Source organism: Heloderma suspectum, chromosome 1 (genome assembly GCF_057233095.1).
Source record: "Heloderma suspectum isolate Gila_16-S chromosome 1, 16-S_ref, whole genome shotgun sequence".
NCBI classification, from domain to species: Eukaryota; Metazoa; Chordata; class Lepidosauria; order Squamata; family Helodermatidae; genus Heloderma; species Heloderma suspectum.
The window spans coordinates 188,048,522-188,061,357 of NC_139458.1; the positions used below are offsets into that span (position 1 = coordinate 188,048,522).

At 40.0% G+C, this 12,836-nt stretch overlaps 1 protein-coding gene across 2 annotated transcripts in view; it reads left to right on the forward strand.

Moving 5' to 3' along the window:
* Nucleotides 1–12,836, forward strand: part of MAP3K20 (mitogen-activated protein kinase kinase kinase 20) — a 147,277-nt gene that overhangs the window by 95,328 nt on the left and 39,113 nt on the right. For both annotated transcript variants that reach the window (XM_084812965.1, XM_084812976.1), the window contains exons 12-13: nt 9,878–9,922; nt 12,413–12,443. In XM_084812965.1, the coding sequence (XP_084669091.1) occupies nt 9,878–9,922; nt 12,413–12,443 (76 nt within the window). The remainder of the gene's footprint in view (nt 1–9,877; nt 9,923–12,412; nt 12,444–12,836) is intronic.

The following is a 12,836-nucleotide window of genomic DNA, read 5'->3' on the forward strand; positions in this document are numbered from 1 at the left end:
AAGACAAAAAACCACAAAAAATGTTTACCTCATAAAATGTGAAGTTTACATTTTCAGCATGAAAGCTACCTTTGGTGCCTCCTATATACATTGGTGCTGGTTATGCTTTTTTTGTTGTTTAAAAATAAACAGCCAAGTCTTTCATGAAATAAACTCTGACTTGGCCTTTTATATTTAGACTCACTAATCATTTTACTTTCTGTTTATTGCTAACTAATCTGGTGGTGCCTTTTGCTGGGATTTTAAATTGGTTCTAACTTTCCTTTTCCTTTTCCCCCCCTCTGTCCTTCCTTTCCTTTTTCACTTAGTTTTGCTTCCCTTTTGCTGCAAGAATGTCTGAGGAGTCTTACTTTGAATCTAAAACAGAGGAATCAAACAGTGCAGAGATGTCATGTCAGATCACAGCAACAAGTAACGGGGAGGTAGCTGGCATGAACCAAAGTCTGAAGGCCTTGATGATGAAGGGCTTTGGGGATGTCTTCTCTATGAACGAAGCAGGGTCCGCCCTGCATTCTGGGATGCAGATAAATATGCAAGCCAAAAAGAATTCTTCCAAAACCACCTCTATGAGAAAAGGGAAGAAAGTCAACATGGCGTTGGGGCTCCATGAATTCGACTTATCTGATGATGATGATGATGATACCGATGATGATATTGATTTTGATGATGACAGTGATTAGCAGTGAATGAAAGAAATAAGAACACTAATGTGGCATCTAAAACAAAGGGGGAAGGGGAAAAAATCAGACAAAGAATCCAAAGCAGTTTGATTTACAGTAACTTTTTAAAAAAGCACCATTTTATTTTGGATGCGTTTTTTGTTGCTTGTATGTGATCAATCATGTTACCTATGTTTATCCCCATCTGAATTTTTGCTTTAAAATTTAAAGTGATTTTTTAAAAAAAACACATTGAAGGTTTTTTAAAAATGATTTTTCTGTTTATGCTGCATTATTAGGGCAGCATGCAATGGGGTTACCTATGCTCCCACCGAGTGTTTTGCGCACCACCAATTCCACTGTGTAAGTGACCTCCACTGCATGTGCAGCAGTGATTTAGTGCTTCTAGGGGCAACCCTAATTGAGCAGAAACACTTGTTTCTGGAAGAAGGCTCGTATAAGGGAGTTCCACTGACCTGTCCTGATCCAGAAATGAGCATTTCCACTTGGGGGGGGGGGGGCTTTCTCTAGGAAGTGCTAAATCTCTGTTGCGTCAGTGGTGGGTCCCGCTTGTGCAGCAGAATTGGTGGGGCCCAGTGCTGGAGGAAGGGAATCAGAGGGGCACAAGGGAATTGGAAGGGGTGTAAGCACCCTGTTGGATACTGCCCTTAGATTCCTGAATGCCAAAGTGTTTATGGCTCAGCACTATAAAAAACTCTGTAAAAAACCTGTTAGGAATATTATTAATTCACAAAGATTGCTGGTACGTTATGCATATAGTACTATTCTTGTAGGTTTCTTGAGCAGGCTAACTAATGGAAACATGTATGTTTCCATCTGGACTTTCCCTGGAAATTTTATGGCCCCAATCTAAAGAGTCTCATACGCAGGAGGAGGTTGTGCACTAGGATATGCTAGGATCTGTTCCTCTTCCCCTTCACAGAATATATAATTGTCTCTGACAGCATTGATCACCTGTTTTGGGGTGGTGGTGGTGGTGGTGGTTACAGGTTATCAGTTCCAGTACAGCTTTCTCCACCATATATGTGACACTTCATATAGGTTTCTCCTCCCCAGAACCCTTTTACACAAACAGGACCTGATTCAGAAAGGTGCTACACACATGGAAGATGGCTGTTTCCATTGCTTGGTCACCCTTGCAGGATTTTGGTGCGCTTTATCCTCCACTTATACTGTTTTGTTTACTTGTTACCATTTCTGTCATTTTCAGACAGATATAAATTCATAATTAGAAAAGAGAAACTGAATTTAATGCAGTGGCATTTAAATGCACAGCTTCTAGAATAGAAACTGAATGTGAAAACTCACTGGTGGTTTCTTTTTCCTCAAAGTGTGTTTACACTTCAAGCACAATTGCATAGAAGTAACCAAATAACTTAGCTGTAGACACAATAATTAGTAAGGCTAAAACATTTAGCTACTTAATCAGGTTAATATAACCAGTTAAAACTTCTGACAAAATTGTACTTCCAATTAATCAGGCAGCATTTAAAAAAAATAGTTATTTTTTTAAAACCTAGGAGAGCTATTGATGGTAGACACTGTCATAGGTGATGTATTCCCCCTTCTCATACAGTATGGACTGCTTCTTTTAGGATGATGCCTGCTGCAATACACGTGCATCCTCTAAAAATCAGTAAAGTACGTTTTTTTCTGCAGTAACATTGATTTAGTCATGTGCACATTTACGTCATTTAATAGATTGATTTTGTTTGGTAACATCTTTGGTCGTAGTGGACACGTAAATATTTAGCAGATCCCATAACATAAACAAGCCTAGCAGGAGAAAGAAAGCCCATTTTTTAAAATAATAATGAAGCCTGTGACCCAAAGCTATATGGGTCTTAAGTGTACATATCAGGGCCTCCACATTCCTTGCTTTGCTGGCTATGTTCAGACATAATAGGAAACCATGGATTCCCATTACATGTACATGCTGCCATGAGCTTCCCCTCTCCTCTTTCACAAGCCAGAGAGGGAGATAGAAAGCTTATTTTTCTATTTTCAACTAGCCACAGTTGCCAGTGATATCTGAATTTGGGGAACTATGGTTTGTTTAAACGATGGTTAGTGAGAACAACCCAGGATGAAATTGTGATTTTATATCCTGGGTTGTTCTCAAACCAGAGTTCCTCAAGTTTGAAAATGAAGGGCAACTGTGGTTAGTTTAAAATTTGAAGTGGAAACTTTTTATCTCCTCTAGTGCACTGAGGAGGACAGCACATTGCACAGGCCTTGAGGCACACACAACTCATAGCAGAAAACGATGTTTTCCAATTATGTGTGAATTCGGTCACTGTTTCTTGTGAGTTTGGGAATGCTCTACTTATGTGCAGGTTCGTTCCCCAAATGACAGTAGCTCCTATCTATGAAGACTGGTTTACGCACATGAAAGCTTCCACATATACACTAGAGCTACTCTGTTGTGGCGTATGGAGTCAGTTGGTTTTTTTTTAACTAAATGGCATATCAAAACCATTTGCAGTTGAAAACATTTACAGTATCCAGTCTAAATATATTCTTTAGAAATGCCAGACTATAAAACTTCAGTGCTGTTTTGTGGATTAGTATTTTAAATATTATGAAAAATAAAACTTTATAGCACATGACTACAGTTCTGAAACTAAATCTCAAAAAACATGGAACTTTGCATGTTCTGCAAAAAAACCCAGGGAAGTACAGAGTTCAGCTGGCTTAATGGCCTAGATCTTAATAGGATGGAGTATGGAGAGTTTAGAACTTAAATTTAACTGTACTATGAAGACTCTGATCTTTGATTATTTGTTTTTGGTTTGTTTTTTTTAATATAGAATACTTTCACAGGCCAATCAGCCACAATCTTAAAACTAGCTGTCTGCTATTTTGGAAAATATTTTGGTAGCCCTATTGAAATTGTTTATATATAATTTTTTAAACACTTAAAAATCCTTTCATATATATGGGCTGCAATCCTAAACACTTGTACTAGAGAGAAAGCCCTATTGAGCTCAATGAGTAAAATGTATAGGTTGCGCTGCACACTTTTATCAATACTCCTACAATATTGGTGGTTGATAGGATTTTGTATCTCAAAGAATCACTTGTGGATTTGGAGGGGGAGAAAATGTAAGGGTAATGACAAAAACATGTATGTAGAATTGGTTTTGTATGTATTGGCACTTACATCAATAACATTTATGTGAGTATGTCACTCCAAAAGTAAGAAAGAAAGAAATCAGTCAATGTAATTTTCTCATGTGCAGTTATGTGTACTTTTATGTAGAAAGTATAGCATCACCTGACCATATTTCCAGTATAATTTAATGTGATCAATTTATAGTCACTAGCTATTAGCCAGAAACGGCCATCTGTAGATGCACAAAAATGTTTTTGACACTTGAGTCTCTCCGCCTTTTGCGCATGTGAACGCAGGTATCCATTTAGACACTACAGGGGCTCAGCTAGGACAGCAGTGTTTATGAACTGCTAGCCTGAGGTATATAACTAATTCTAATTAAATCTGATATTACAATCTTGCAACCAAGCCAGTTGATACATGTAGATAATATATAAAAATATGAGCCAGACGGATATTCTGCATTTGCCGGATGTAGACAATTTGAAAACCTACAATCTTCATGCACCTCAAATCTATGCATGGTTACACAGAAATAAGTCCTACTATCCTCAGCAAAGCTTACATCCAGGTAAATATGCATAGGATTGCAGCCTTAATTACAAAACCAAATATGTGACTGCCAATACACTTCACTTCGATTGTGCCTTTCCTCCAATAATTTCAAAACACTTTCTGATGATTTTGTGTGCTTAATTGATAGTTTGATCTGTGCTCTGTGCTGCAAACACAGAAAGACCTTGCTGTTGGTTGCTTGTAGAAATTTAGGAACTGAAATATCTCCTTAATACACATTCACTACCCGTTTATTTATCATTTGAAGTTTTAGTGTAGTGCTGAGTATTCAGAGTTAAATATTTATATTCTACTGAAGCACAGTGTTTGAGAGGCCTCACTTCAGATAGTGCATTACAATGTGCAACTGTGCTACTGCATTTCGCAGTCAGGGAGCACTAAACATTTCTAAGGCTGGGTGTACAGGCAATAGTTTTTCAGAGAATTGAGGGCAGTAGAGTCTTCACTGTAAGCAGTATACTCATTCTGTGTGCGTGCATGTGCGTGCATTCATCCGTCCCACCGAGATGGTCAAATAGAACTTAGAGGCACTCCAAAAATCTATTAGGCCAGAAACCATAGCAGGACATGCTCTGCAGGAAAGTATGGGCCTGTTCAATGGTTATCCTCTTGGGGGAAACCTGCATAGTTACCACCATGTATGTTTTATTTATACTGTAGCTACTTGGCCACTTGATCAACTCCTCTCCCCCAAGAAAAAATGAGGAAGATGTTGGGTTGAGATGTTTCCATAGTATAATGAATGAATAGGCCCAATTACTCTTGCTATTTTAATGTCTCCACCCTGCCCCCCTGCCCCTGCATATGTACAGTTTAATAGAACCTGCCGCTTGAAGGACATACAGTATGCTAGACCAGGGATGGGCAGAAGGTAGATTTCCAGATGTTTTGGACTTCAACTCCCAGAATTCTCTACCATTGGCCATACTTGCAGGGGCTTTAGGGAGTTGTAGCAGAAAATATCTGAAGGTCCATCATCTGTCTACCCCTGCGCTAGACCACTGAATCCATTATCATCTTCCAACTTTTGTTTTAGTAAAACAGATGAGTAGGATATGGCAACAATAGCTTCCATTCCTTAAAACCTACCCTACTCTTAGAGACTGGTGAAGAAAATCTTCACTTTCTCTTCAAGATTTTAATTTAATCAACACTTGCAAAGCCTGCCTAGAGCTTTCTTGATAGATGAAGAATAATTTCAGAAATATCATGGAGGCAAACTATAGAAAACATTTTATGTTTCAGGAATCTGTAATGCCTCTCTATTGAAAGCTAATATAACACACTACAGTTTTTTTGCCTTTGCACTGTTGAAGTATTTTATACTGATTAATAAGGAAACAATACTATTTGTATTCCAGACATGTATGAAAATGTAAATGGAAAGTATTTTCACAGTGTTTAGAAAAGTTCAGATTTGTTTTTCTAAAAACTGCTGTGCCGTGTGAACTCTGTGCCAAAACTACTGCAGTGTGTAAACAGAATATCTAATTTGTATGGAATATGAAATGTTACACTCTTGCATGTCAAGACTTTTTGTAGTTAGTCTTTTTTTTCATTACAGCACTTAACCATGTGATGTCTTGCTTCATCCATATAATGGGTTTGCTTTTCTTGTTATTAACAACACCCTGCAATGTAATCATTTTTTTCCAATTTGGTGTCATAAATCATATTTTCTTGTGAACTGTTTTCCTTTTGTTCTTTTTGTTTCCATTGCTGACTTTACAATACACATTTTGACAGAAGAATAAACAAAGAAAAATAAAATCTAGTCCTGCATAAAAACACTCATGTTTAAATGAGGGACCTATAACTGTATGTCTGTATCAGCTATTTTTACCTAGGTCATGTCCCAGAATATACAGCAAACAGCTGATGATATCTCCATTGCATTCTGGGTAATGCCTTGGTTAGTACTCCACTTCCTGGGTTTTGCCTTGGGACAGTTAGTTTCTCATTAAAGAAAGATTTTTTAAAATCCTGCAATGTCACTTGCTGTTCTCTCTCTCTCTCTCTCTCTCTCTCTCTCTCTCTCTCTCTCCCTCCCTCCCTCCCTCTCATGTGTGGATACAGTTTAATGTGTATTTGCAGCCACATCATACTAGGCTTTGGGCCAAGTTCATGGAGGCACTTTCATGTCTCTCAAATGCTTTAATGGAATCCAGTTCCTACTGAGAGATACAACGAGTTTAAACAAATCTTCACAATTTCCAATCAGTTTTCCATGGTACCGAACATATATTTTATGAATATAATTAAATGTCTTTGACTTGTCAGTTTCCCATTCCTGGAAATGGTAGCTGTATGGAAGCTGCCAATGGAATGCTGAAGTTGTGTTATTCTTAGGCTGACCATACGTACCGTTTTAAATGGGACAGTACCGTTTTTTTCATATTTCCCGACCGTCCCGTCGTTTTAATATAAATGTCAATTTTGTCCCTTTTTTATTTTTTGTAAAAAAAACTGAACGCGTTTATCGTAAGGCTCTATGCTAAACAATGCGTGCAGTAAAACTACTAGTGTGACGAAAGAGGAAGCTCCATTTACTTTATCCAGTCAGGGCCAGGCTTCTTGAGCTAGCGACAATCAGATGCCGCTCCCTTGCTTGTCTGCAGTGGCAGGGAATTCAAGAGGCAGTCGCTAAGCCCCATTCTGCATGTGGGAGCCAGGAGGGTGAGTCTTACTGTTATTTCTACCATCATTCTGCCCATAGAGATTCTTTCTGCCCTACATTCAGTTTGATTTGGACTTTTCAGAGTCATATTTCGGTTCAACAGGCTGTTAGCTATTTTTTTATTACAGCGGAACTCTCTGGTGGGACATTACATAACCCCGTCCCGTTTTTGTCATCCCAATATCCCGTTTTTGTCTCAAGGAAATATGGTCAGCCTAGTTATTCTGGAATTTACAATTTTAATAAATAATAAATCAAGTAGACAAAATATTGTACTATATCATGATGGTCTGAAGGCGTATGAGATGGGCACCTCGCTGAAGCTAAGCAGGTCTGGGTTTGGTCAGTTCTTCGAGGGCAGACTACCTGGGAACCACATGGAGCCACCTTGAGTTTGATGATGGATGCAAGGTTGGGTTATAAACATAACAAAATAAATATCTTCCAGGAGAAGGATAAAACACTAAACCAGTTGGCATGAAATATTTGTTCTGGTGTTTAATCATGCAGGTACCAAGGTCTGCATTAAATGGGCTCATCCTATTTGAAGCATATTCTAAAATTAACTATTTCCTATGTATATCTAGCACTTCACCATCCACACGCTGTAGTTGAAGTTTGAGATGATAAGGATTGTCTTGAATTTAGAAGTGCCCTTAGTAGCATACCACCCAATTTTCTATAAATTAGGTCTGAACTAAACAGAGTTCCTGCTGCTCTACATCAATCTGTGCATTGTCTCTTCCTTTTAATGTCTGTTACAACAAAATGTGTGATGTCATTGAACTGTGCTCCCCGCCCCCTGCTTGCCTGCCGGTGAATGGCCAAAAAAGGAAAAAGACACCACACAGTGGCATCATGGCATGCATTGTCTTGTACTAGATGTTGCAAGGAAGTGAGCGTAGAAGCTCACAGCAGCCCCAGCTCCATGTTTCATATAATGTTGGTTCCACTCTTGGAGATGGAATGCCAAGGCAAATGTAAAATATAGGAGACTGCAGTACAGTGCAGTGCATTAGATGTTGGTGAATTCAGGTAGAATTGACATTTTTTGTGGGCGGGAAAATGATGGTTGTAAATTAATCCTGAGCATCTGCTGAATGGAGAATTTGGACTTCCAGCACATTTGAGTTTGACACCACTGACATACAGTTTCACGCTTTGGGTTTCATTTCTCTGCCAAGTGTTGCCATGAAAAATTGCACCATGTAGGGATGTGAGGTTCTGCTTGATTACTGGGATTATCATTTGGGCTGAATGAAATTGCTCCTAGAACATAGCAAGTTGTGCCTCCTCAACAAAATCTTGCAATATATCCCCTTAAATGGAATGCTTCTGATTAGCACTTCAGCCAGGCAGCCATGGCCTCTTCCTAAGATACTATAAGGCGTTAGCAGTTCAGGCAAGCCACACACAACCCCAAACATCCAGTTGTTGTTTTTTAATGGACATTTGAGAATCCCTGACATATGGAAACCATAGAGTTGTGTTTTTTTTTTACTTTTATGTATCTACTTAATTTTAGTATACTTACTTTTACTTAATTTGCAAACGTATACTTCTGCATTCCTGGGAGGTCCACCAGGTATGTAGAAGCTACTGTCTTCTTTTGCTTCCAAACTCAGGTGGCACTCAACTACCTGAATTCACTGTTATTATATATTAAAGTGGGATCTGCAACAAAATGCTGCAGTGTGGAGTGTTCCTGTTCAGTACGCCAGCCAGCCATCCCCCATCAACACTCAGTCAGCATTCTGTACTTACTGAGCATCCTCAGTCTTCATTAGCTGTTTTCTTCTTCTTTTTCTTTCCACACAGGGTTTTTTTTTTTTTTAATATTGTTGTATATCTGTAAACCCTGTGGTTCCTGTGATGATGCTTCCATTTTGGCCATGGGTGGTGCTGGTTTGGCTATATAAGTATCCACACTCTATCCAACTAATAGGGAATTAGTTCCCCATTAGGAGAGAAAGACGGGAGGGGGGGGGATTCTTGGATTTGGGTTATGCTGGTAACTAGTACATCTAGTATGAATTAGTTAATTGTCAGGAAATCAATGAGAAGTTCATAACAGATGGGATAGCCTTCAGCTGCTGAGATTAGATTTTCCATGGAAAATCTTGGAAGACACTCAGAATATCTAGCTACACTAATACATTCCTATTATTTATTAACAATATTTATATACCGCTTTCTATTGCTAAAGTACATAGTGCTTTTCAGATCAGAATCAAATCTAAGTGTTCAGGGTTTTTTTAAGTAACATTCCTCGTCACTGCAGGATGTTTAACAAGCAATCAACTAAACATTCATTGCAATTTACATATTTCACAAATACTGAAATATGAATCTCAAACAGCCTACTCAGTACTAAGTTTACAAACCCAAAGGCAAATTCAAATTAGACTTTGTCATATTAATTAATTCAAAGTTGACTCATGATAATTTGGTTTAGCTCCAGTTTGAATTCTTCATGCACAGGGAGAAATTATTGCTGAAATTTTGATCTGGCAAATGAAAAAAATATAAATTAGAACAGTCCCCCCCCACACACACACACTGCCCTGTAACTATGAATCGACAAGAATAAGCAAAAAAATAAATAAATGTGTCAGATGGGAATGGCTTGGCTTAATGGAGAATGGCTTCATTTCAGACCATGAGATATGTTTTCTTTATATCAGACACTTATCACTAATCCCTCAAAGCAGATCGTGTGTATTATTTGCAAAGAACATGCTAAAGAAAGGCCAGCTACTAAAGGAAACTGGAAGAACAGAGAGACAAGAAAAGAAACAGTCCACTTTTAAATTCATATTTTTTACACAGTTGCTGCCTTCCTTTGATATCTGTGCATGGACTGAAGAAGATGTGGTAAGTAGCCATCATTCCTTATATCAGCGTTTTTTGTTTAGCTAAGAAGTCTTCTTCTAAAAAGGCTGTTCTAAGAGTTAGAATCATAGAATAGTAGGGTAGGAAGGGGCCTATAAGAACATCGAGTCCAACCCGCTGCTCAATGCATGAATCCAAGTCAAAGCATCCCTGACAGATGGCTGTCCAGCCTCGTCTTGAACGCCTCCAGGGTGGGAGAGCCCACCACCTCCCTAGGTAATTGGTTCCATTGTCGTACTGCTGTAACAGTCAGGAATTTTTTCCTGATGTTCAGCCGGAATCTGGCTTCCTGTAACTTGAGCCCATTATTCCGTGTCCTGCATTCTGGGATGATGGAGAAGAGATCCTGGCCTTCCTCTCTGTGACAACCTTAGTTAAACCAGGAGTTGGCAAGCTGTGGCTCTCCAGAAGTTGAACTACAACTCCCATCATCCCTGGTCATTGGGCATGCTGGCTGGGGTTAATGGAAGCTGGGTTCCAACAACAATTGGGGGGCCACATGTTCCCCACCCCTGGGCTAAACAAGTGTGAAATGGCAACCAGTGGCTTCTTCCTTGTAATTTGCTGTCAAGTGGAGCAGCAAAGAACAGGACAGGGAAAGAGCTGTTTAATCCACTATCTTCTCCAACATGGTGGGATTCCAGGCCCACGCTTGCAAGGTAAACAAAGGTCCAGAACGCTGGTGAAGAGAACATTGCTGGGGGAAGTTTCAAGGGTCACTTCAATAATGTAGTGGAGAGTGGAAGAGCAGGGCCCTAACAATCCCTGAAAGTGGACTTCTAATAATACAGGGTGTTTCACAAAGATGGATCCGATTTGAAATTGCTATATCTCTGCAACCATGAACTGCCCATGAATGAAACGCTTACCACCTGAAAGGGTGGGGCATAGAGTTTCAAATGATTACCGCTAGATGCCTCTCTCAGCGCACAAACAGCCCCTAGCCTCAGTCATTCGCAAGATGGCGACCCCGCAACACAAGGCATTTTGCGTTCTGCAGTTCAGCAAGACTGAATCCACAATTGCAGTGCAGCGTGCGTTTCAATGGCGTTTTGGCATTGATCCGCCAATGTCGTTGGTACCGACAATTTGAGGAAACAGGCTGTTTATGTAAGGGGAAGAATACAGGGTGACCACGCACTTCAGAGGAAAATGTAAGAAGAATTCAAGAGACTTTTCAGCATAGCCTGCGCAAGTCCACTCATTGTGCCAGCCCAGAACTTGCGATCTCTCATACGACTGTCTGGCGTGTGTTAAGGTGGCGTTTAATTATGAGGCCATACCAGTTGCAAATTCTGGGCTGGCACGACGAGTGGACTTGTGCGGGCTATGCTGGAAACTCTCTTGAATTCTTCTCATGTTTTCCTCTGAAGTGCGTGGTCACCCTGTGCTCTTCCCCTTACATAAACAGCCTGTTTCCTCAAATTGTTGGTACCAACGACATTAGCAGATCAATGCCAAAACGCTGTTGAAACACACGCTGCACCGCAATTGCGGATTCAGTCTTGCTGAACTGCAGAACGCAAAACGCCTTGTGTTGCGGGGTCGCCATCTTGCGAATGACTGAGGCTAGAGGCTGTTTGTGCTCTGAGAGAGGCATCTTGTGGTAATCATTTGAAACTCTATGCCCCACCCTTTCGAGTGGCAAGAGTTTCATTCATGGGCGGTTCGTGGTTGCAGAGATATAGCGATTTCAAATCGGGTCCATCTTTTCCAGAGGAGGCTTTTATTGTTCAATTACACTGCCTCTTTCATGGAATTTTTACAAGGGGGTCCAGGCAACATCTTCCATTTGTAGCCCTCCCATGTTTTCCCACCACTTTTCCCATGTTTTTCTTACCAGAAAAAAATCCATTAAGGAGAAACGATGGAATAGCTGCACAAAGCCTTTTGACTGTTAGCAATAGGAGCCCTCCATCTGGAAGCACCCTAAGTCTCGCTGCTCCAGCTGCCACTCAGTCCACATCTTTCTCTTGCCTCTGAGATGGCAACTGGCAGGGAGCGGCCTTGGCCTTGGCACCTATAGCTGCTGATCTCTACTCAAGTGCAGGACTCATTTAAATATGCTGTAGTGCTTTTATTTATTTATTTATCTATCATTTATTTATTTATTATATTTATATCCCGCCATCTTTCCTCTTTAAGAAACCCAAGGCGGCGTACATAATCCTCCTCCTCTCCATTTTATCCTCACAACATCAACCCTGTGAGGTAGGTTGGGCTGACAGTCTGTGACTGCCCAAAGTCACCCAGTGAGCTTCCATGGCCGAGTGGGGACTAGAACCCAGATCTCCTGGCTCCCAGTCCAACACTCTTACCACTACACGACACTGGCTCTCTTTTACACAATTCCTATTCATTTGAACAGAGTTTTGAAGACTGCACTTTACCTCTCATAATGTTTTCTGATTAGATATTATAGTTAAAGCTTTTTATGCCTAAAGTAATAAAATCTATGTCTTTCCCTCACAGTACTTTTGGATGCAACAGCTTGTTAGAAAAGGTAAGGCTCTTTGTACGTTTAGCTCACAAGAGTTGGATGAATGAATGGTTTATTGTGGTAACAGACCAATAAAGGTTAACACAACAAAACCAATAAAAGCTAATACAACAAGTTAATACATAATAAGAACACAAATGAAATCTCAGAGATGCTAAATTGCAATTTGTACTGAGGATAAAAAGAATGTAGCTACCCCGCTAGTAATAGGTCAAGCAGAGAGATACCAGAGTTCCAGTGGGTCTTCTGGGTAGAGTTCTTAGTAAAAGGAGAATCAGCCTTTCTCTGGGCTCCCTTTACAAATTGCAGCATAAAAGAACATGCCAAGCAGACTCTGTTTCTCCAGGTCATTGAGTGGAATCTTGTTGAATTATCCAGTTAACAAAGCAGAGGCAG